This window comes from Mustela nivalis, assembly GCF_964662115.1.
Source record: "Mustela nivalis genome assembly, chromosome: 2".
In the NCBI taxonomy this organism is placed as follows: Eukaryota; Metazoa; Chordata; class Mammalia; order Carnivora; family Mustelidae; genus Mustela; species Mustela nivalis.
In genome coordinates this window covers 28,582,635-28,605,048 of record NC_139021.1, presented here as the reverse complement: position 1 = coordinate 28,605,048, position 22,414 = coordinate 28,582,635, and the positions used below count along the sequence as shown (strand labels likewise).

General features: G+C 34.9%; 1 protein-coding gene across 1 annotated transcript in view; it reads right to left on the bottom strand.

Annotated features, from left to right (window-relative positions):
• NUDCD1 (NudC domain containing 1) overlaps window positions 1-22,414 on the bottom strand; it is a 78,327-nt gene that overhangs the window by 28,045 nt on the left and 27,868 nt on the right. Inside the window, exons 5-8 of the mRNA XM_082720015.1 lie at window positions 21,705-21,887; window positions 17,516-17,720; window positions 12,329-12,473; window positions 8,458-8,583 (exon numbers count right to left, since the gene is read on the bottom strand). Coding sequence (XP_082576141.1) covers window positions 8,458-8,583; window positions 12,329-12,473; window positions 17,516-17,720; window positions 21,705-21,887 — 659 coding nt within the window. The remainder of the gene's footprint in view (window positions 1-8,457; window positions 8,584-12,328; window positions 12,474-17,515; window positions 17,721-21,704; window positions 21,888-22,414) is intronic.

Sequence of the window (22,414 nt, the reverse complement as noted above, 5' to 3'; positions counted from 1 at the left end):
TGAAACAAAGACAAGATATTTAAGAGATTCGGTTCAAGATGGCAGCACAGAAAGATCCTCACATGGTCACAATGAATCTACAGCTATAAGTGGAACAATCTGCTCTGAGAAAAAACCTATATCTAAGCAGGTAGAGGGGCTGAGACATAATTTCACCATAAACCCTACATAAATCTTGGCACAGTCACCTACAATCAAGAGGGAACTTGGAACACCAAGCTACTCCCTGAGAAATGATGGGTTTAACTCCGTATCAGGCACCCCACCTTTTATGACCAGTGTGCACATGAGAGATGAGTCTCCAAAACATTTATGTTTGAAAGCAAGGGAGCTTGAACTGAGAAACTGTTATTAAAGAGCCATGGGGCACAGACTTAACAGCCATAGAGGCAGCTGACTGCAAAGTACCCAGACTTACTTACTTATTAAGCAACTAATTTACCACTCATCTACAGTCGTACTGGAATACTCCTAAGAGATAGAAATGGCAAGTGTCAACTTTGCATTCCTCACTCTGCCTCACTCCAGAGCACAGGTACCTCTCAGAAGGTGCCCCAATTTTTGTGGCTGCCACCCATGAGAGGCCTCTGGATCACTTGAGTCTGGCAGAGGGATTTAGTCTTACAGATCCCACAAGCCTGCATAGGACAGAGAAAGCATTCTTAACCAGGTACCACCCCTAGGGAAAAGCACAGAGGCAAAAAACTGAAGTAGCCAGTCTTTCTCTCTGTAAAAGAGGCCTATCAGCCTGAGGGGCAGGTTTCTAATTAAACACACATCTTGCGCTAGCTACGCTCCTCTCCAGAGATCTCAAATGGTTGGCACCATCTTTGCACGCTCCCTTGCTGTGCTCCGGGGCCAGCATCTCCAGAGGGAAGCGGTACATTCATCAAGAACCCCAGTTTTTAACCTGGTCGTTTTTATGGCTACTATGTAGGGGATGCCCTGAAACTGCCTATCTCTGGGGGCCAGTGGGGTTTTTATTCCTGGATCCCATGGGACAGTAACAACTGGAAATGCAGTTCTTGGCCAGCTGCCACCACCAGGACACAGCACTAGCAGAAAGAAACCTATCCCAAGTTTTTCTGTGAGGAAGGTCTATTTGTTTGGCCTCGAACTTCAGGCTGAGGTACAGGCTTCTGGGTTGCTGGTCTGACATACATTCAGGGACTTCTGACATACTTTGTGGGGATGGAGATAGTACTATTGTTGTGCTATCCCTCTGCCTTGTTCCAGAGTGTAACTCCTAGAAAGGAGCTTGTATACATCTCTGGCATCCTGACTTTTGTGGCTGCCATCTGGGGACACCTCTAGTTTACCCAGTTCTGGTGGACAATGGGACTTCTGTTTATAACTATATATTTTGCATACTTTAAAAGCCATTGCCCGGGCGGCTGGGTGGCTTAGTGGGTTAAAGCCTCTGCCTTCGACTCAGGACGTGATCCCGGGGTCCTGGGATCGAGTCCCGCATCGAGCTCTCTGCTCAGCAGGGGGCCTGCTTCCCTCTCCCTCTCTGTCTGCCTCTCTGTCTACTTGTGATCTGTCTCTCTGTCAAATAAATAAATAAAATCTTAAAAAAAAAAAAAAAAGCCATTGCCTGAGGGACAGGCTTCCAAGCAGCCTGAATATAGCTGCTGACTGGGATCCTCCACTTAGGGACACTGACAGGTGTTGGTACACCCTCAAATACTGGGAGCTACTAGGATTGCTTGGACAATCAGAAAGGTTTGAGAGACAATCAAGAGCTAGGGGCGAGCTGAATAATAAGGTTCATCTCCTGCAAGAGACCATTCCTTCAGAGAGTTGGGTGTTTTATCTAATGCATAGGAACCAACACAGAAAATTCAGGAAAATTAAGAAACAGGAAGGACAAGACAAGATGTCAGAAAGATGCCTTAATGAAATGGAGGTAAGTGGTTTGTTTACCCAGTGAAGAACTGAAAATAACAGTCATAAAGACACTCACCAAACATGGAACAATGGATAATCAAAGCAAAAACTTCAACAAAATGATAGAAAATACAAGAAAGTACCAAACAGGAGTCACAGAGCTAAAGAATACAATCACTGAAAAGTATACCAAGAAGAGTTCAACAGCAGACTAGATGAAGCAGGAAAAAGGATAAGTGAACTCAAATATAAAGCAGTAGAACCTACCAAATCAGAGCAGCAAAATGGAAAAAAAACAGCAAATATAGCTTAAGGACCTTACAGAACAACATCAAGCAGAACATCTGCAATTACCGGGGTCCCCAAATGAAGAAAAAGGGGTAGAAAATATCGCTAACCTAGGGAACAAAAGACACTGAGATTCAGGACACCCAGGAAGTTTCAAGTAAGATGAATTCAAAGAGACCTACACCAAGACATATCATATTTAAAGTGTCAAAAGTTAAAAACAAGAAGAGAATCTTTTTTTTTTTTTTGAGAGAGAGAGAGAGAGAGACAGAGAGAGACAGAGACAAAGAGCATGCACACGTGCGGGAGAGGGAGAGAATCCCAAGCAGATTCTGCACTCAGCATGGAGCCCAACATGGGACTTGATCTCACTGCCCTGACATCATGACCTGAGCTGAAATGAAGAGTCCAACACTTAACCAATTGAGCCACCAAGACTCTCTGACAAGGAGAGAATCTCAAAAGCAGGAAAAGAAAAACAACTTGTTTTATACAAGGGATCACCACCATCACACCAAGACTAGTGGCAGTTTTTTCAGGGATAATTTTGTAGGCCAGAAGTTTATAATATGATACACTCAGAGTGCCAAAAGAAAAATATTTCCAATCAAGAATATTCTACCTGGCAAGGAAATTATTCAGAATAGCAGGAGAAACAGTTTTCCAGACAAGCAAAAGCTGAAGGAGTTCACCACCACTACACTGGCCTTGTAAGAAATGTTAAAGGGACTTGTAAAAAAGAAGGCCAGATAGTAACAGAAAAACATGTGAAAATATAAATCTCACTGGTAAAAGTAAATACATACTAATTTTCAAAATAATTTAATGTTGTAAAAATGGTGGGTTAATCACCTGTAAAAGGTAATATGAAGGTTAAAAGATGAAAGTCGTAAAAATATAACTACAACAATATGTTAAGGGATACACAAAACTATAAAAATGTTAATCATGCATTAAAAACATTAAATGTTACAGGGAGTAAAAAATTTAGAGCCTTAAAATGCATTCAGACTTAAGCTGTTATCAACATAAAACAGTTATAAGCTATTAAATGTAAATAAACCTCATGGTAACCATTAAGCAAAAACGTACAGTACATACACAAAAGATAAAGGAATCTAAGCATACTACTCTGGATAATCATCAAATCACAAAAAAAGACAAAGAAAAGAACAGAAAAACTACAAAAAAACCCAGAAAATAAGCAAAATGGCAATAAGCACATACCTATCAATAACTAATTAAAATGTAAATAAACTCTCCAATAAAAATACAGACTTGCTTAAAGAAAAAGAAGGAAAAAAAATAAACAGGACCCATCTATATGCTGCCTAGGAGAGACTCACTTCAGATGTAAGGACACACATAGATCAAAAGTGAAGGGATGGAGAAAATACTTCATTCAGTGGAAACCTAAAGAAAGTTGGGGTAGCTATACTTACATCAAACAAAACAGACTTTAAGACAAAGACTGTAATAAGAGACAAACAAAGTCATTATATAATGATAAAAAGGTCACTCTAATAAGAGAATGTAACATTTGTAAATATTTATGAAGCCAAACACAGAAATTATAATATATTATATTATATTATAATAATATTATTATATTACAGAGGAATATAATATAATAATAGGAATATAATATAATAGTTATATTATATAATATATATAATATATTATATATAATATATAATATAGAGGAATATAATATAATAATATATAATAATATATATTATAGAGGAATATAATATAATAATAGGGGACTTTAATAACCCACTTCCACCAATGGTTAGATCATCCACTCAGAAAAATCACTAAGACAGACTTAAGAGACTTACAAAAACATTCCATCCAAAAGCAACAGGGTAGACATTCTTCTAAAGTGAACACGGAACACTCTTCAGACTAGATGAGATACTAAGGCACAGAACAAGTCTTAATAAATTTAAGAAGACTGAGATCTTATCAAGCACTTTTCTGATCACAATGGTACGAAACTACAATCATTTGCAAATATAAAACCGGAAAATTCAGAAATATGTGGAGATTAAACAACATGCTATAAAACAACCAATGGGTCAAAAAGAAACCAAAAGAGAACTCAAAAAACACCTTGAGACAAAAGAAAATGGAAATACAATACACCAAAACATTTGGAATGAAGCAAAAGCATTTCTAAGACTGAATAGCAATAAATTACTACCTCAAGAAACAAGAAAAATCATAACTAATTAAAAAAAATCATAAATAAACAACCTCAAGGAGCGAGAAAAAGAACAAAGCCCGAAGTTAGTAAAAAGAAGGAAATAAAAAACAAGATGGGATTGGGAGGAAGACAAACCATAAGTGACTCTTAATCTCACAAAAAAAACTGAGGGTTGCTGGGGGGAGGGGGTTTGGGAGAAGGGGGTGGGATTATGGACATTGGGGAGGGTATGTGCTTTGGTGAGTGCTGTGAAGTGTGTAAACCTGGTGATTCACAGACCTGTACCCCTGGGGATAAAAATATATGTTTATAAAAAATAAAAAATTAAAAAAAAAAGAAGGAAATAAAGATCAGAGTAGAAATAAATGATAGTCTCATTGATCTTTTTTTACCATCTTTTAGTCTCTAAAAGCTGGTTCTTTAGAAAAGATAAACAAAATTGACAAACCTCTAGCTAGACTTAGACTTGCCAAGGAAAAAGAATGAACTCAAAATCAGAAATGAAAAAGTTACAACGGATACCACAGAAATACAAAGGATCATGAGACTACCATGAACAATTATACATGAGCAAATAGGACAACCTAAAGAAATGGATAAAGTGACCAGTTTATCAAAAACCTCCTTATATAGTCCAGGACAAGACAGCTTCACTGGTGAATTCTACCATACACTTAAATAAAAATTAGTATCAATCTTTTTCAAAGGCTTCCAAAAATAGAAGAGGAGGGAACACTTCCAAACTCATTTTATAAGGCCAGCATTGCCCTGATGACAAAAATGCCACAAGAAAATAAAATTGCTGGCCAATACTGATGATAAACACAGAGGCTAAACTCCTCAACAAAATATTAACAAAATGAATTAACACATAAAAAGGGTCACAGAATAAGGGCAAGTGAGGTTTATTTCAGAAATGCAAGGGTTCAATATCTCTAAATTAATGATATTCCACATCAATAAAATGAAGAAAACAATCATATGATCATTTCAATACATGCAGAAAAAGCATCCAACAAAATTCAACATTTACAAAAACTCTAAAAAAGTGGGTACAAAAGGGAACACACCTCAACATTATAAAGGCCACAGATGACAAGCCCACAGCTAATATCAAACTCAACAGTGAGAAGTTAAAAGCTTTTCTTCAACGATCAAGAGTAAGAAAAGGGGGCGCCTGGGTAGCTCAGTGGTTTGGGCTGCTGCCTTCGGCTCAGGTCATGATCTCAGGGTCCTGGGATCGAGCCCCGCATCGGGCTCCCTGCTCCGCAGGAAGCCTGCTTCCCTCTCTCTCTCTCTCTCTCTCTCTGCCTACTTGTGATCTCTGTCTGTCAAATAAATAAATAAAATCTTTAAAAAAAAAAAAGAGTAAGAAAAGGATACCCACTCTTACCACATTTATTCGACATAGTACTGGAAATCCTAAGCATAGCAATTAGGCAGGAAAAAGAAAAGGCATCCAAGTCAAAGGAAGAAGTAAAACTGTCACTATTTGCAGATGACATATTACATAGAAAACCCTAAAGACTCTAGTAAAAAACTGTTAAAACTAACAAATTCAGTAAAGTTGCAGGATGCAAAGTCAAAATACAGAAGCCATTGTTTCTATATACTAATTACATACTGTTGGAAATAGAAATTAAGAAAACAATCTCACTAACAATTGCACTGAAAAGAATAAATTAGGAATAAATTCAACCAAGGAGGTCAACAATGTGTACACTGAAAACTGTAAGATACCAATAGAAGAAGCTGAAGAAAACAAAAATAAATGGAAAGATGTTCCATGCTCATGGATTGGAAAATTTGTTAAAATGTCCATATTAAGCAAAGCAATTTAGAGTTAATAATATTCCTATCAAAATTCCAGTGGCTTTTTTCTCAGAAACAGAACAAATCCTAACATTTATATGGAACTACCAAAGATCCCAAATAGCCAACATAATCTATTAAAAAACGCCTCCTGATTTCAAACTGTATTACAAAGCTATAGTAATCAAAACAGTATAGTATTGACATAAAAACAGACACAGAAATGGAACAGAGTCCAGAAGTAAAACCACCCACATATGCTCAATTTATGATAAAGGAGCCAAGAATACACAATGGAGAAAGGAGAGTCCCCCTTCAATAAACAGTGTTGGGAAAATTGGATAAATTGGACCACTATCTTTACATTATACACAAAAACTCACTCAAATGGATTAAAAAGTTTAACTTAAGACCTGAAATCATAGAACTCCTAAAAGAAAAACAGAAGCACTAAGCTTCTTGACATTAGTCTTGGCAATGATATTTTGGAGCAAAGGCAACAAAAGCAAAAATAACAAGCGGGACTGTTTTGAACCAAAAAACTTCTGAACAGCAAAGGAAATGATCAACAAAATGAAAAGGCAACCCTCCTGCGTTGGGAAAAAAAAAAATCTGTAAATCATATCTGATAAAGGGTTAACATCCAAAATTTATAAAGAACTATAATTATACAGTCAAAAACAAACAATACAATTAAAAAATGATTAAGGGGGGGTGCCTGGGTGGCTCAGTGGATTAAGCCTCTGCCTTAGGCTCAGGTCATGATCTCAGGGTCCTGGGATCGAGCCCCACATCGGGTTCTCTGCTCAGCAAGGAGCCTGCTTCCTCCTCTCTGACTCTGCCTGCCTCTCTGCATACTTATGATCTCTGTCTGTCAAATAAATAAAATCTTAAAAAAAAATGATTAAGGGAACCAAATAGATCTTTTTTCCAAAAAAGATCTACAGATGCCCAACTCGTACATGAAAAGGTACTCAACAACATTAAGCATCAAGATATGTAAATCAAAACCACCATGAGATATGCCTTCACACCTCACACCTGATGGTGGCTGGGGGATGGATTAAGGGTGTCAACAGGTATAAACTTCCAGTTATAAGTAAGTATTGGGTATTATAAAGTCTAGCACAGTGACTACAGTTAATAGTACTATACTTCATATTTGAAATTATTAACAGAGCACACCTTAAAAGTTCTCATTATAAGAGAAAAATTCTCTAACTACGTATCATGACAAACATTACCTAGACTTATTGTGGTGGTCATTTTGCAATTTATACAAAATACAAATGATTGGAGTTAAACCAGCAATTAACACTGAATTGTGATTAAACAGTTTCAGAGTATGTACAAAATACTGAAAATATTTTATCAGATATCATCTCTAAAAACTATGATACAATGAGGAACTGTATGTATGTTTCTTAACTTTCTGAAGACAGAACCTACTTATAATGGAGACTACCATACATGCTCTTTAAGAACACATTTTATAAAGAAGACCACACAAGTCAGAAACACCAAAACAAAATAAAGGAAAAAATTTTTCACAAAAGAGTCAAAAGTAATCATTATGAAACAGTCAAAAATTAAAAAAACACAGACTAAAAATCCTATATCTTGTACGCCAATTAGTAAAGATCAAACAAAAAAACTGAAGGAGCAGGTAAAGATGCAATGACATAGGTAATAACTGCTAACATGAATGAGACTGTAGATTTAATCTGACTTCTGTAACTCTATTAAAGAATACACCTGAATATAGAAAAAGACTTCATGTAAAGAAGGGATGTTTAAAAAATAGCATCATCATGAATAATGCAATTTTAAAAATGTATTAAAAGTGCATCCTATAATGTATAGGACAACTACTATATATACATACACACAAGAACACCAACGATAACATTATATAGTGTCACCCAGCCTTTAAACCAGATTGAAATAAGAACATGAAGAAAACTTATAATTTCAAATGAAAAAAAATAAGGTTATTAGAAATTAGTTGTAACTATATATAAAAACCTGAATAGAAAAAATGCCAATCACAAGATATCAAATATGCAACAGTACCAAAACAGTGTTTTATTGGGGATGGTGGTATGGAACTCCCAACTTCATGGACTGATGAGTTTTAGATCATAGCCAATAAACTGCCAATCAAGCCAGCTTTGCAAATTACACATTTGGTCAATTATCATCTCATGTAACTTGTACTTACTCATAAATTTTTAGAAATATAATCATCAAGAACTTACCACATGAGTAGTTTTTAATGTACTGCCATCAAATCTGCATAAACTGGAGCTCTCTTCAAAGAAAATGTCACATTCTTCTAACTCTTGAGCATTACATGGAGGTTTTTCTTTATCTGGATTTGGATTCTTAAGACCAGAAAACAAAATAAAAAAATAAACCTTCAACAATAAGGGAATGGATTTCTTCATTCTTAAAAAGATCAAGATTATAGAGTAATTAAAAACTAAATTTCAGGCCCATGACCAGTAAATGCTAATCAACAGAAAGAGAAATGACAGAATAATGAAATCACCAGAAAAAGATATTAAAACAGGTATTGTAAACATGTTCTATAGACTCAAAGATGTAAAGAAAAACACGTATATGTTGACAGAGGTATGGAAGACAAAAAAAGAACCAAATTGAACTTCTAAATATGAAAATATAATATCTGAAATGGAAACCAAAAAAGATGGGGTTGGCAACTAATGAGACATGGCAGAAGAACTATGAGCTTGAAACAAAGCAATAGTCCATCTAAAATGAAACACAGAGAGAACCAAAAAAAAGGAAAAGACCACCACCAACAACAAAAACCCCCAGAACTTCAGTAACCTGTGGAACAGCGTGAAATGGTCTTAACACATGAGTAATTAGAAGGGGGCAGGAAGAATGGAAACAAATTTGAAGAAACGGTTAATAAATGATGAAAATTATAATCCTATAGATTCAAAAAGGTCAAAGAAACATCAAAAAAACTCACTGCAAATCACATTATAATGAAGTTGTTGAAAAGCAGTAATAAAATATCTTAAGAAAGTAGCCAGAGGAGGGAAAAAAAAAAAACCATTATGAATAGAGGAAGAAAGATACAAAGGATAGCCAATTTCTCATCAGAAACAATGCAAGCCAGAAAACAATGGAGTAGAACTGAACACACACATACAAATATCCAACCAAACAAAAACAGAGGTATAGCTAGTAAGACAAAAGTGGAGATAAATAGAATCATTAATTTTTATAATCTCCATTGCTTAAATGCAAGAATCACTGTCTGGTCTTATATCCCTCAGAGTAAAAGAATCACAATGCTCAGCTGATGAATTGCATTTACATACATACACAGAAATGTAATTCTACAACTGACCAAATGTCCACATACCCAATTTGCCAAAATGCTGTCATGTTATTGAGAACGTACTGAAATGACCTGAGAAAGCCTCTGAAACTAAATGGCCGGGAGTTACAGATCTTTATTATCAAACCTGAACATGTTCCACCTGGGATATGGGGCCACCTAGTTGTGGTTGTCTGCTCCAGCCTATACATCGATGGCAACAATCCTGGTTGCTATGCTTGGCTGGGATGGCAATATCAGCAATCAGCTGGGGCCGTTTTTCCAGTGATTCAAGAACTAAGGATGTCCAGCAGCACACAGAAGGTATCCTCTGCACTTCTCCCTCCTTTCCCCTTTCCATTACCTTTTCCCCTTTCCATTTTGCTGAAAAGGGCAAAATTAAAAGGTCAGGACCATCAAGGTAGCCAGATTTTAATAGGAGAAGATTAGAGAGAAAGGGGAATTGCAGAGAAGAGAACCCAAGACTCTGCTCTTTCTCTGTGTCATTTACAGATTTTCAAGCTCAGCTGGAAAAAGAGAAGAGGAAAGAAGTAGGCAAGGGGCTCCAAAGCTGAGTGTTGATGTTACTGAAGTGCTCGGGAGACAAAAATTAGAGGACAGGGTCCACACAGAAGCCCTGATAAACATCCTAGACTTTCATTTGGGATTCATGAAAAGTTCTGCCTAGGAGTAAGAACAAACGAGGAATATCGGCATATAAAAAACATGGAAATACAGTACCAAATCAAATCAAGCCTTAAAGGGGTTAAGACGATAGGCTGAAATTTGGGAGGATGAAGGTCAAGTACTGTTTAGAATGAAGTACATAGCATTAAGTATCTTCAATAGAAAAGTGGGTTAAAAAAGCCATCATCTAAACTTTCATGTTTAAAAATAGAGCAAAATAAATCCAAAGTAAGGAAAAAGGAGAAAATAACGTAATAACAGAAATGAAATTGGAAACTGAAAAAACAACAACAAAAAACAATGGAAATAGATGCCCAAAATAATTGCTATACCTAATAAATTAAATTCATGGTTAAAAACCTCCAAAAAAGAAAACTCCAATCTAGATGGTCTCACTGGTAAATTCTATATTTATAGAAATAGTGCCAATTCTATACAATCTCTTCCAGAACTAGAACAAGCAGTAAACACTTCCCTACTCATCTTTGACATCAGCACTACCCGGATATCAAAACTGGATAACGACAGTAAAAAGACAAAACGAAAACTACAGATCAATATTCCTCCTAAATATAGATGCAAAAGTCCTCAATAACATTTAGCAAATCCAAACCAGTAATATGTAAATAGGATAATACATCATGACCAATTTGGGTTTATAAACCACAAAAAAAGAAAATGTATTTAACAAAATTCTATAGCCTTTCATGATTCAAAACACTCAGTTTAACAAATTGAAGAATATGTTCTCGTCATGACAAAAACCCATAATACTTAACAGTGAAATATTCAGTTATTTTTCTAAGATTACAAATGAGGCAAGAATATCTGCATTCACTATTCATCATTTCTATTCTCCAATGGATTAAAGGTTCTAACCAAAGCAGAATGGCAAGAAAAAGTATAAAGATTTGAAACACATGAGACAGCCTTCAGTTGCAGATAATAAGATTCTGTCTTTTTATAAAATGTAACAAACATATTGGTTTTCAGCCATAAATAACTTACTCGTACAGACCAATCTTCATTTGAAATAATCAAGTTTAAAAGGCAGTTAACAGCAATAATCTACGATATCAAAACAAACCTCCTAACATAAAAAACCCCACAAAACTCCACTACTGTAACTATATTATAATATAATATTATATATTTTATTCCAGAGTACAACACAATAAATACTTGCTTAAGGAACATAACAGGGCAAAGCAGTCTGCATGGCTTATTGTAACACCAGGACTATGAATTTAAAATTTCATGGTCTTACACATAAACTCTAGTGATTCCTGAAATTTTAATTTACTGCTGGCAGACATGAAACTTGATTTCTCCATTTTGGCCATCCTTTCTTTTTGACAGAGACATTTACTTTCAATATTCTAATTTCCTTCCTATTTTAGGATTCAATTAACCCTATAGTACAACTATGTCTTCATACAGTTTTTTCCTCATCGTTCTAACTCCAAGTGGCAATAAGTCAGATATTTTACATGTGCTGATATAATTTTTGGTGAATAAACATATAACTGAAATTCTAGTATGCTTTATTCAAATTTTTAACATTATCTTAAAAGTTATCAGACTGGAACACTTCAACAAAATCTCATAGTTAAATGAGTAGTGATTATTATAATCACTGCAATGAATTACTTTGAGAATTAAAATTAATTATAGTATACATTTTTATCCCTAGTGATAGTCTAAGATAACCTAAAATATTTCAATGATGACAAGTAGATTATTAGATCATAATTTTTGTCCATACCTGTCTTGGTATACTGATTCTCCAAAGGAGAATATATATATTTATGTGTGTATATGTGTGAATATATGTGTGTATATACATATGTACATAGAGATACATACATACATGAACACCCACCTTATACAACGACTCCACACATACATGTATTCATGTAGTGTAAGGAATGAGTATTAGAATTTTAAGCTATAGTCAAACACCACTCCTTAGTGCCTAATCTGTGTCTCTAACATTATCAAATGTAAAATAATGTTTGAAAAACATGGCATAATCCTCACATACTTCTGGGCCTTTGGAAAATGACACTACTACTGCAATTGCTTACCAGTTCTTCAGAGGTCAAATGCATTAAACGTTCAGCTATTGCAGCACACTGTGCCGAGTCTCTTATAAACTCTCCTTGTTTATCACCAACCACTAGCTCTGGCCATGTTAGTCCTTCATTCTTTTTAGTCAAGAAAATCTCCAAGCTAGAAGTTAAACAAGGAAAGTAATGTTACATTGAGCAACTATACAAATTATATAATCAACACCAAACAGAAGAATCTTCCACTGAATTTATCCCCCGCTTTGGTGTTCAGCCAGAGATTTTTACAAAACGTGTTAGTTTTAGTACTGCCTACTGGAATATGGATGGAAAATCTGTAATCCAAGGGTAAATAACTTATACTTAATAAACAAACAAAAAAAATATCACTGGAAGTGGTATGTCAAATGGCCTGATGAGAAGATTGACTGGCAAGAGTGAGACCACCTAGAAAGTACTGTTGTAGTCCAGGTCTGCAGTGTGTTAGTGGAAGTAAGTGACGAATAAGCAGCATGGATCCATGAGCTCTTTTACTAAGCATTCGAATGGTGGTGGTGATGAGGGTAATGACTGAAGTGGGCACATAACGTTAACTGCACAGAGACTATAACTAAAGGTACCTCCTTGTGCATGGAGCCAAAAAATAGTTTCATGTCCCCAAACTAGTAGTCATGATATATAATTATTAATGTAAAACATCAGGCAACTTAGATCTATACAAATGTTAATTTTTAAAATACATATTTTAAAGAACTGAAAAGAAAGTGGAAATAACTTTGATAACTCTTTAGGAGAAAAGAAGTTGTTAATTTGGTCTCTATCAACTGAAAATCTAATTACATACTTTTAAGCCATTAAACACAAATTCCAAATACGCTAAAAAGGGCCTATCAGTGAATCCTAGGATTAAGGTTTGATGCAGCAGGAAGGGGAAAGAGTTGAGTCAGTGCAGACTGTGGTGACAGGAGATGTCCAAGTGCCTCTTGAATAGCAAGGGAAATTCACGTAAGCTGCTTTAGGAGTAGCTGTTGCTGTAACACAAAGAAGCGGGGGTGGTGGTAGCTGTTCCATAGGAAAGCAACCTTTCCATGTGCCATCTCTGGTACACGTGTGCCACTAACCCGTGCCCTGGAACACAACTGCAAGGAAAAATTGCAAGGGCACAATCATAACTATTATCATAATTATCAAATAGAACATGCAAACCTATCAGTTATTCTTTTTCAAGGCTGTTATTATCACCACCTCATGAATTAATTACAGCAGTTTACATTTTTCTGAAACTGCTTATTTTAAGAGACAATACAAAATATCTTTTCTATGTAATGAGTTCCTATCATTAGCACTAAAAATTACTACAATAATACAGTCTCTAAGAGAAAGGTTATCTCGAAAATGATGATGGCAATGAAGAAGAATCATGACAGCGACGCATACTTAATCTTCCCATATGCCAGGTGCTGTCAAGCATTTCAGGTGTTTTCAACTCATCAGTTGCTCATGACAACCAAATAAAGTATTATTTTCATCTTCATTTCACAAGTAAGAAAAAAAAATAAAAGGACTAGAGAGGTTAAGTAACTTGCCAAAGTTACAAGCTAGGAAAGCAGTCTGACTCCAAGTCCAAGTTCCGCATTACTGTACTATTCTGCCACTTTGAATGAATATATGTAAATAATTACTGAAGAAAGTTTACCATGACCAGAATACAGAAGTACTGTTTGTCGTCAGTTGCTATCTAGAGTTCATACAATCTCATTGATAAAGAATTTGTGAAACATCTTTAAATCGCACACTTCGTGCAACCCTTTTAGCACAACTTCATTTCTACATTTTGAAACTAGTATCATATCCTATCATCCAAGCAAAAAAGAACATATAACATAATAACCTAGACTCGTTAATAAATCCTTCCAAAGTGAGACGGAACGTTATTAAAAAATACTCTTATTTAATTTATTTTATATTTTATTTTATTTTACTCTTATTATATGAATAATTTAACCAGGTACAGAGAATCATGTTTTTAAACCAATGACACCACCAACATGTCACTGTAATTATTTTTTGTAATATAAAATTGTAATCAAGTACCTCAAATTTTTTTTTTAAATATTTTATTTATTTATTTGACAGAAATCACAAGTAGGCAGAGAGGCAGGCAGAGAGAGAGAGAGAGAGAGCAGGAAGCAGGCTCCCTGCTGAGCAGAGAGCCCGACGCGGGGCTCGATCCCAGAACTCTGGGATCATGACCTGAGCCGAAGGGAGAGGCTTTAACCCGCTGAGCCACCCAGGCGCCCCACAAGTACCTCAAATTTAATGGGAAAACAATACTCAGGTATTAAATGCTGAACTCTAGATCTTGCTTTGCTGGGTTACTGCTTCCTGACTTCTATTAATAATATGTTACAGCTGGTTTGCCAATTTATAAATGCTACCCTCAAATCTCATATGTTTAAATAGAATGTGGTGATATAAAATATTTCTTAAAGAGCCTTTATTTTTTAAAAAAGATTTTATTTATTTATTTTACAGACAAAGATTACAAGTAGGCAGAGAGGCAGGCAGAGAGAGAGGAGGAAGCAGGCTCCCCACTGAGCAGAGAGCCTAATGTGGGGCTGGATCCCAGGACCCTGGGATCATGACCTGAGCCCAAGGCAGAGGCTTTAACCCAATGAGCCACCCAGGCACCTCTCTTAAAGAACCTTCTAACTAAGTTTTTAAAAGATGTTAAAAAATAGGTTATACCTATCATGATAACCATTAAGTACAGAATTGCTGAATCATTGTATTATAAAACTGAAACTAATACAATACTGTATATTAATTATACTTCAATTAAAAATAAAATAAAATTAGGAAAGAGTAATTTTACGAGACTCTGTTAGGAATTCAGTGTGTTAGCATGTCAAAGTTCACAAAGAATGAAGCAAAAAGCCAATGTGCTTGACTGTGGTGACCCAACCCTAATCAGATGGGTGATTACCAGAAACAATAGATTCCAAGGTTCTTTATTATCCAGGTAAATCTTTATTATCCAGGTAAATGGATAAACTGTTAGCAAAATCAGGTACCTACTCATAACTTGATGTGTTAATAAGTATGGTATTCTTAAAAAAGAAGTTGTAAGACTGTTGGTAAAGATTCTATAAATGACTTTTATCACCTTGAAGGTTGAATTTCTGAAAACTACCACGTCCATGAGATTGAATTTAATCTAGCTCAGATCAACTTTTCACTCTCCCACTAGAAGAGTAATATACTTTAATTAGAATTACAATAAAAGTGCTTTCATAAACATTTGCAGGACTGATTATGAAAAATGTTGGAAGAATTACAAGATTATTTAAATATACCATGATTAAAACTGGTTAGCCAAGAATTAGTAGAACAGCTTAAGAAAAATCCATGTGCCAAAACAGAAAGACAAGGGATCAGATTCACAGAAATCATTATTCTTTATCATTGAATTTACTGAATACTGAAGAGTTCAATAATTCTTAATAAACCATAAATGACATCATTTACTCACGAATCTATTTTTCTTACTGCATTAAAAAAGAAAATATAACCAAGTCACCAAACTTCCCCATGAATAAAATGAATTCAGGATCTAAAAAGATAAAGCTTAAACTTAAACAGACACCATTTTTTTGACTCTCAGAATTTAGACTCATACCAGAGATCCAAATGGGTCTTGTATTACAAATTGAAAATTATATTTAAGGTAAAAATATCTAATTTTAACCCACTTCTGACCAAATTTGACCCTTTTTATCACAGAATGTTGTGATTACTAACTCTTAATTTATAATAAAAGAGTAATTTTATTAATCCAAATACCTGAGGAATGTGGAAAGGATCTGGGGCAACAAATTTCCAAAGGGGACTAAAAGCAGAAGCAAAGGTTATAGTTTTATAAGACACTCAACCTTTACCTATTTGTTTTACATATTCCTTTTAACTGAGGTTTTTATAGATAAAATTCAGATTTTATATGTAGAATTCATTGAGTTTGACACCTGTCTCACTCAGTGAAGCTACTGAATCATCCAAAAAGTCATTCATTGTTGTTTTTTTTTTAAAGATCTTATTTGTTTATTTGACAGAGAGATCACAAGTAGGCAGAGAAGCAGATGGAGAGAGAGGGGGGAAGCAGACTCCCTGCTGAGCAGAGAGCCAGACTCGGGGCTCAATCCTAGGACCCTGAGATCATGACCTGAGCCGAAGGCAGAGGCTTAACCCACTGAGCCACTCAGGCACCCCTAGAAAGTCATTCATTGTACCAAAAGATTTCAAACAGTCAAAATATCCATAATATAGGACCATTTTTAAAAAATGATTGTGCGGTTGATAGAATAAAATACCATAAATAACCACAAAGGAGAATAAATTACTAGGTATACTTTATGGAAAGTTATCCAAGATTAACTGTTGAAAGTCAACAAAAGTAAGCTGTAAAAAACTATATACAGTTATGTTGAAATCTTTTTTGTTCAAGAAAATATAAATCTGCTTGAATATGCCTAAAACACCTGTAGAAGGAAACTAGTAATAGTGGTTATGGGGAGAAGGGTGACTGGAGGGCCTGGGCTCAAGGGAGCCTTCGTACTGTTTACCCTTTATATATCTTAAAATTTAAAGAACAGAATTATTATCTAGTTGGGAAACAAATTAATAAAAGAAAATTAGTTAAAAAATTTTAAGTATTAATTAAAATAAATAACCATTTTAGGGCCACATGTGTGGCTCAGTAGGTTAAGTGTCTGCCATTGACTCAGGTCATAACCCTGGGGTCCTGGGATTTGAGTACTGCACAGGGCTCCCTGCTCAGTGGGTGGTCTGCTTCTCCCTCTTCCTCTGCCCTACCCCAACTTGTATACAGGCTCTCTCATTAAAAACAAAAACATTTTTATCTATTATTACTGTTAATATTGTTATAATTTTATTCAGAGCTGGTAATGAAAAGTTCTACCACAGAATGTAAACAATGACTACAGTATCATCTTTAATGTTACTAATAATTATACTTTTTGATACAGTAACTCCATTTTTAATCTATCTTAAGAAATGAATCAGCAATATAGACAGACCTATTATAGTATTCAACTTTGGTGTAACCACTGTGGAAAGGATAAAAAAAAAACAGAAAACAAAACAAAAAAACCCAGAAATTCAAATATAAATACAACTGTCTACATATACCTATTATTCTCTTTAATTATCCATGTACTGCTTTCTTGATCAATAGATGAATAGAGATTTCCTTCCAGAAACCTCCGACCCTTCAGCACAATGTTGATGTGCTCAGGCAAAAACTGTACTTGAATGTCCTCCTTAGAACTGCCTTCTGGAAGCCGTACTGTTACTGTCAAATCATCTTCAGTCTGTTGCCAGTAATATAGAGGTTCTGTCAGAAAAAGAAAAATACATGATGTAATAAAAAAAGTATGAATAGAGTACATAAAATTAGGGACTAGAGCATAAAAAAGAATACCTATCTAAAAAAATCTTAGCATAATTTCTAGTGATCTCACAAAAAAAATTATTTATAAACAAACACATACAGATCTCTTTGGGGAATTTTCAGAGTTATAATAATTGCACCTGACATTTCCTCTTACAGGCTTACCTAATGTTCCAGGGACATAAACACCCATAAAATACTAATAAGAGCAATCCTTTATCCCCATTCATTCTCTCCCTTCCTCCCAGTTCCCCTCTTTTCCTGCTCCTTACTCTTCTCTTCACACACATACACACACACAGTGCATTTCTAGTTCTAAAGAATGACACATATGTCGTGAACCGCTGTGTGAAACTTTCACCACTGCCTTGACTTGCCCTAATGATGTAACTCTGTGACATAGGAGACCACTACTTGGTGAGATACAAATCCATACAAAAATAAAAGGTATTATTTATTTACAAAGGAACTAGCTATTCTATCCCACAACTTTGTTGCATGAAAGCAATTTCATAGGGAATTCAAGGGCTATCAGTGTATTTGTGTTAAGTTCCCAATGAATCCTCTCTTCACCTCCTTCTTGATCTCTTTGGCTTATCTTCTAAAAAGCCAGTTACTGAAGAAATACCTTAAAACCCTTCACACCACAAACATGAAATAAGAAAAAAAACAGGGCTTAAGTACAAAAAGAATAAACTTTTGCTTAATGATATCCATAAACATTAATCTGTCCACATGCTCATTACAAAGAAGTATAATATAGGGGTTAGGAACTAGTACTCCAGAGTTGACTAGTCATAGATCTGAACCTTGGCTCAACCATTTATTAATTTTGGCATGCAATTCATCTCTGACCCTCTTTTTTCTAATCAGCAAAACAAAGGAACAAAATCTTACATATCTCTTAGAACTATTAAAATTTAAGAGTTAATACAGATAAAATATTTATTATCAATCTTGTTATTAAATATACCATAAACCCTCAACAAATGTGGGTTACTATTCTTGTTTGGGGGTTACTAGTTTTTTTATTTTTCAGTTTTGTGTAAAAACTGTGAGTACTAGATATGCTTGAAGATATAACATTAAGTATGATATATCTTCTTAAAGGGTCACTTCTATTTGACGTTTAATAAACTCTAACAAGCATGATATATAGAAATATAAAAATTAATAAATTTTTAGTATAAAATTTTACTTTGGATTAATTTCTAGCTTGTATCACATTCCTTTAAGCTGGCTCTCAGAACCTCTCTCTCACCTTTTTAGAAGTACTTTTAATATAAACTCACTGTAAGTTTCAACTGTAGCTTAAAAGATTGATAACTATAAACTCCTTAAGGCAAGTAATCTGTTTCACTGAATTTTCTGTCTACCACAAAAATTAACAAGGCAGTTTATATGTAACCATGACTCCATGGATAAATTCTGATAGATATGGAATGAGGAAGAGTCTACAAAATCATGGTTTTTAGTAAAAATTAAAGGCCATAGAAGTAGACTAAAGGGAAAGCCAGAATTTTTTAAACCTCTCTCCACTAAAAATCATACAAACAACTAAATAATTTCCTCAATTGTTGATTGCTGAATGCCTGTGTTTTTAGAAATCAAGTTTTAAGTCTTTTCTTTAAAAAAAGATTTCATTTATTAGAGAGTAAGAGCCAGAGCACACCAATGTGGGGAATGGCAGAGGGAGAAGCAAAAGCAGGCTCCCCACTGAGCAGGGAGCCCGATCATGATCTGAGCTAAAGGCAGATGCTTAATTGAGCCACCCAGGCACCCCACATCTTAAGTCTTTCAAAGGAAATGCTACTGGGGCACCTGGGTGGCTCAGTCCGTTAAGCGGCTGCCATCGGCTCAGGTCATATCCAGGACCCTGGGATTGAGCCCTGCATCAGGCACCTTGCTCAGTGGAGAGCCTGCTTCTCCCTCTCCCTCTGCCTGCCGCTCTGCCTACTTGTGCTCTTTATCTCTGTTGAATAAATAATAAAAATCTTAATTAAAAAAAAAAAAAGAAAAGAAAAGAAAAGAAAATGCTATTACTTATACCATTATGACAACACCAAATAGGCAACAGACAATATCAGTCTTCTTGATGTTTACAGAAAATGAAACCAGTATATATTCTCAGAAGACTATTTTTATGAATGCATGCTATAATTAACAAATTATCCATAATTTGAAAAAAAATTACATTTGTCATTTACAAGTAAAGGCTGTTTAGTAGAAAAACAGAAAAATACAGGCAATTTGAGGTTCACAGTGAAAGGGAAGAAATGACAAAATAATGTATTGAGGAGTTCAATATTAATGTGAAAAAGAAGAAAAACAATACCTGAACTGGTAGGTAGTGATTTAAAAAGATGTTGTGTCCCTCCCAGGATACCAGCTGTCTTGGAACCACATGGGTGTCTCCGCTACTAGGTAAAATGGTTCCAAAGATTAAAACACTCTTTCACTCCTTTGCAATTGCTCACCAAGAGTTCTAAAGGGCAAGTGGTCTGGAGATATGATAGCTGTTTTGACTAAGCTCTGGAAGACTTTACTACTACAATTAAGGCAGAACAGAATTTATTTGGAAAGGGATCTTAGAGATATCTAACAAAAAACGCATTGCATATGAAGAAATCAAGTTGTTGGGAAGCTAAATAAAAGGCACCAAGCACAACTCTCATATTCAAAGGTGCATATATCTATAAACCTGGGGAAAATATTTTTTAAAATTTATTATGTTATTATTTTCAAATGCTTTTTGAAGGACTTTTGTCTAGGAAACTCTAACTAGATAAAAATAGTGCAACTAATTTTGATTTTATATAATTAACAAAAAGGCACATTCAAAGATTAATATGTATAACTTAAATACTATGAAACTCTCTGTTCAGTAAAATATACTATTCTCTGGATTAATAAACATCAGAAATATGAATAGTGCTATTAGAGTGATATTCTCTTGAATATAAGAGTACATATTCTTTGTATGGAAATAGAATTTTTATTTATTTATTTATTTTTGATGTATTTATTTGAGAGAGTGAACGCCAGGAGAACGGGAGAGGGAGCGAACACTCAACTAGACTCCCTGATGAGTGCAGAGCCGAAGCAGGGCTTTATCCCAGGACTCTGAGCTCATAACCTGAGCCAAAACCAAGAGTCCACACTCAACTGTCTGAGCCACCCAGGCGCCCCAGTAAATACAAATTTCTTTTGAAAGACCTTATTATTGTCTTCATTTTAAAACATTACCTTCACCCATTTACTCATTTAACATTGGAAAACTTGGTGATTTTGCCCTCAAGAAATTTTTTCCAGCTTAGTACTAAAAGTTAAGAACATATACCTTAGTATAAACCTAAAATCAATAGCATTTAACTTTTTAAAAGATTAATATTTTCAATACTAATATGCTAGCTTCTCAAACACCAATAACAGAGACATCATTTATTCATTTAGTAGGTATTTATTAAACATCTTATCAGGTAAGCTAATGTACAGAAAATTTTTTTAAAAGATTTTATTTATTTATTTGACAGACAGAGATCACAAGTAGGCAGAGAGGCAGGCAGAGAAAGAGAAGGAAGCAAGGTTCCCTGCTGAGTAGAGAGCCCAATGTGAGGCTCGATCCCAGGACCCTAGAATCATGACCTGAGCCGAAGGCAGAGGCTTTAACCCACTGAGCCACCCAGGCGCCCCTAATGTATAGATTTTTTAAAAATATTTTTGGTAATTAAGTTACTAATTAAAACAGTTCATACTATTTAAATAGCATATTTTACAAAAGACTATTACGACGAGTATAAAGGGAAATAAAATTAAAAACCTGTCTTGTCCTAATAGAAGCCAAAACCTAACCAGGAAGATAAACCAGCCATAAATGTGTGTTGTATAAACACATACAAGCTCTATGAAGGGAAAGAGTAAAATTACCTTTGATTTTCTCTGACATGGTCTCATTCTTATTTTCTTCAAGATCTTGACCAGTATGAACAAATGTGAAGGACTTGTAGGAGACAATCATCAGACCCTTCCCATCGGGCTCAATAGCCGCATAATGTGGCACTGACTTTCCACGGAGAGTATCATGCTTAATAATTTCATATTTGTTAGTATCTGTAAGAAAACAAAGTAGTTTAGAATAAAAAAATTACAAATAAAACACTATATTATAGAGGTATTTGTAGATTAGTTTTAATTAAGTATTTTAAGTGTACTATTAAAAGGCATGCCACTAAGAGTTTTTTCAAAGGGATAAAAAGATTTAGAACCTAATTTTCTGCAAATACACACCTACTTTAAAATACAAGGTCTGATGAAATCTGCTCTAGATTGTGCTTTCCAATGTAAAAAGTAGCATACTACTGGCCATAGTGGCTATTTAATAAAAATTAAGTGAAATTTAAAATTCAGTTCTTGAGGCACACTAGTCACATTTCATTCAAACGCTCAACAGCCACACATATGGCTAGCTGCTATTGTATTAAATGGCACATATGTAAAATATGTCCACTTGGCAGACATTTTCACTGGACAACAGTGCTCTAGACTTTGAAAGTAACTAACTTACCTGAAATACCAGCTTCGGATGGATCTACCTTTTCCTTTACTATGTCCTGTCTACTTTCCCAGCAGGTACATGA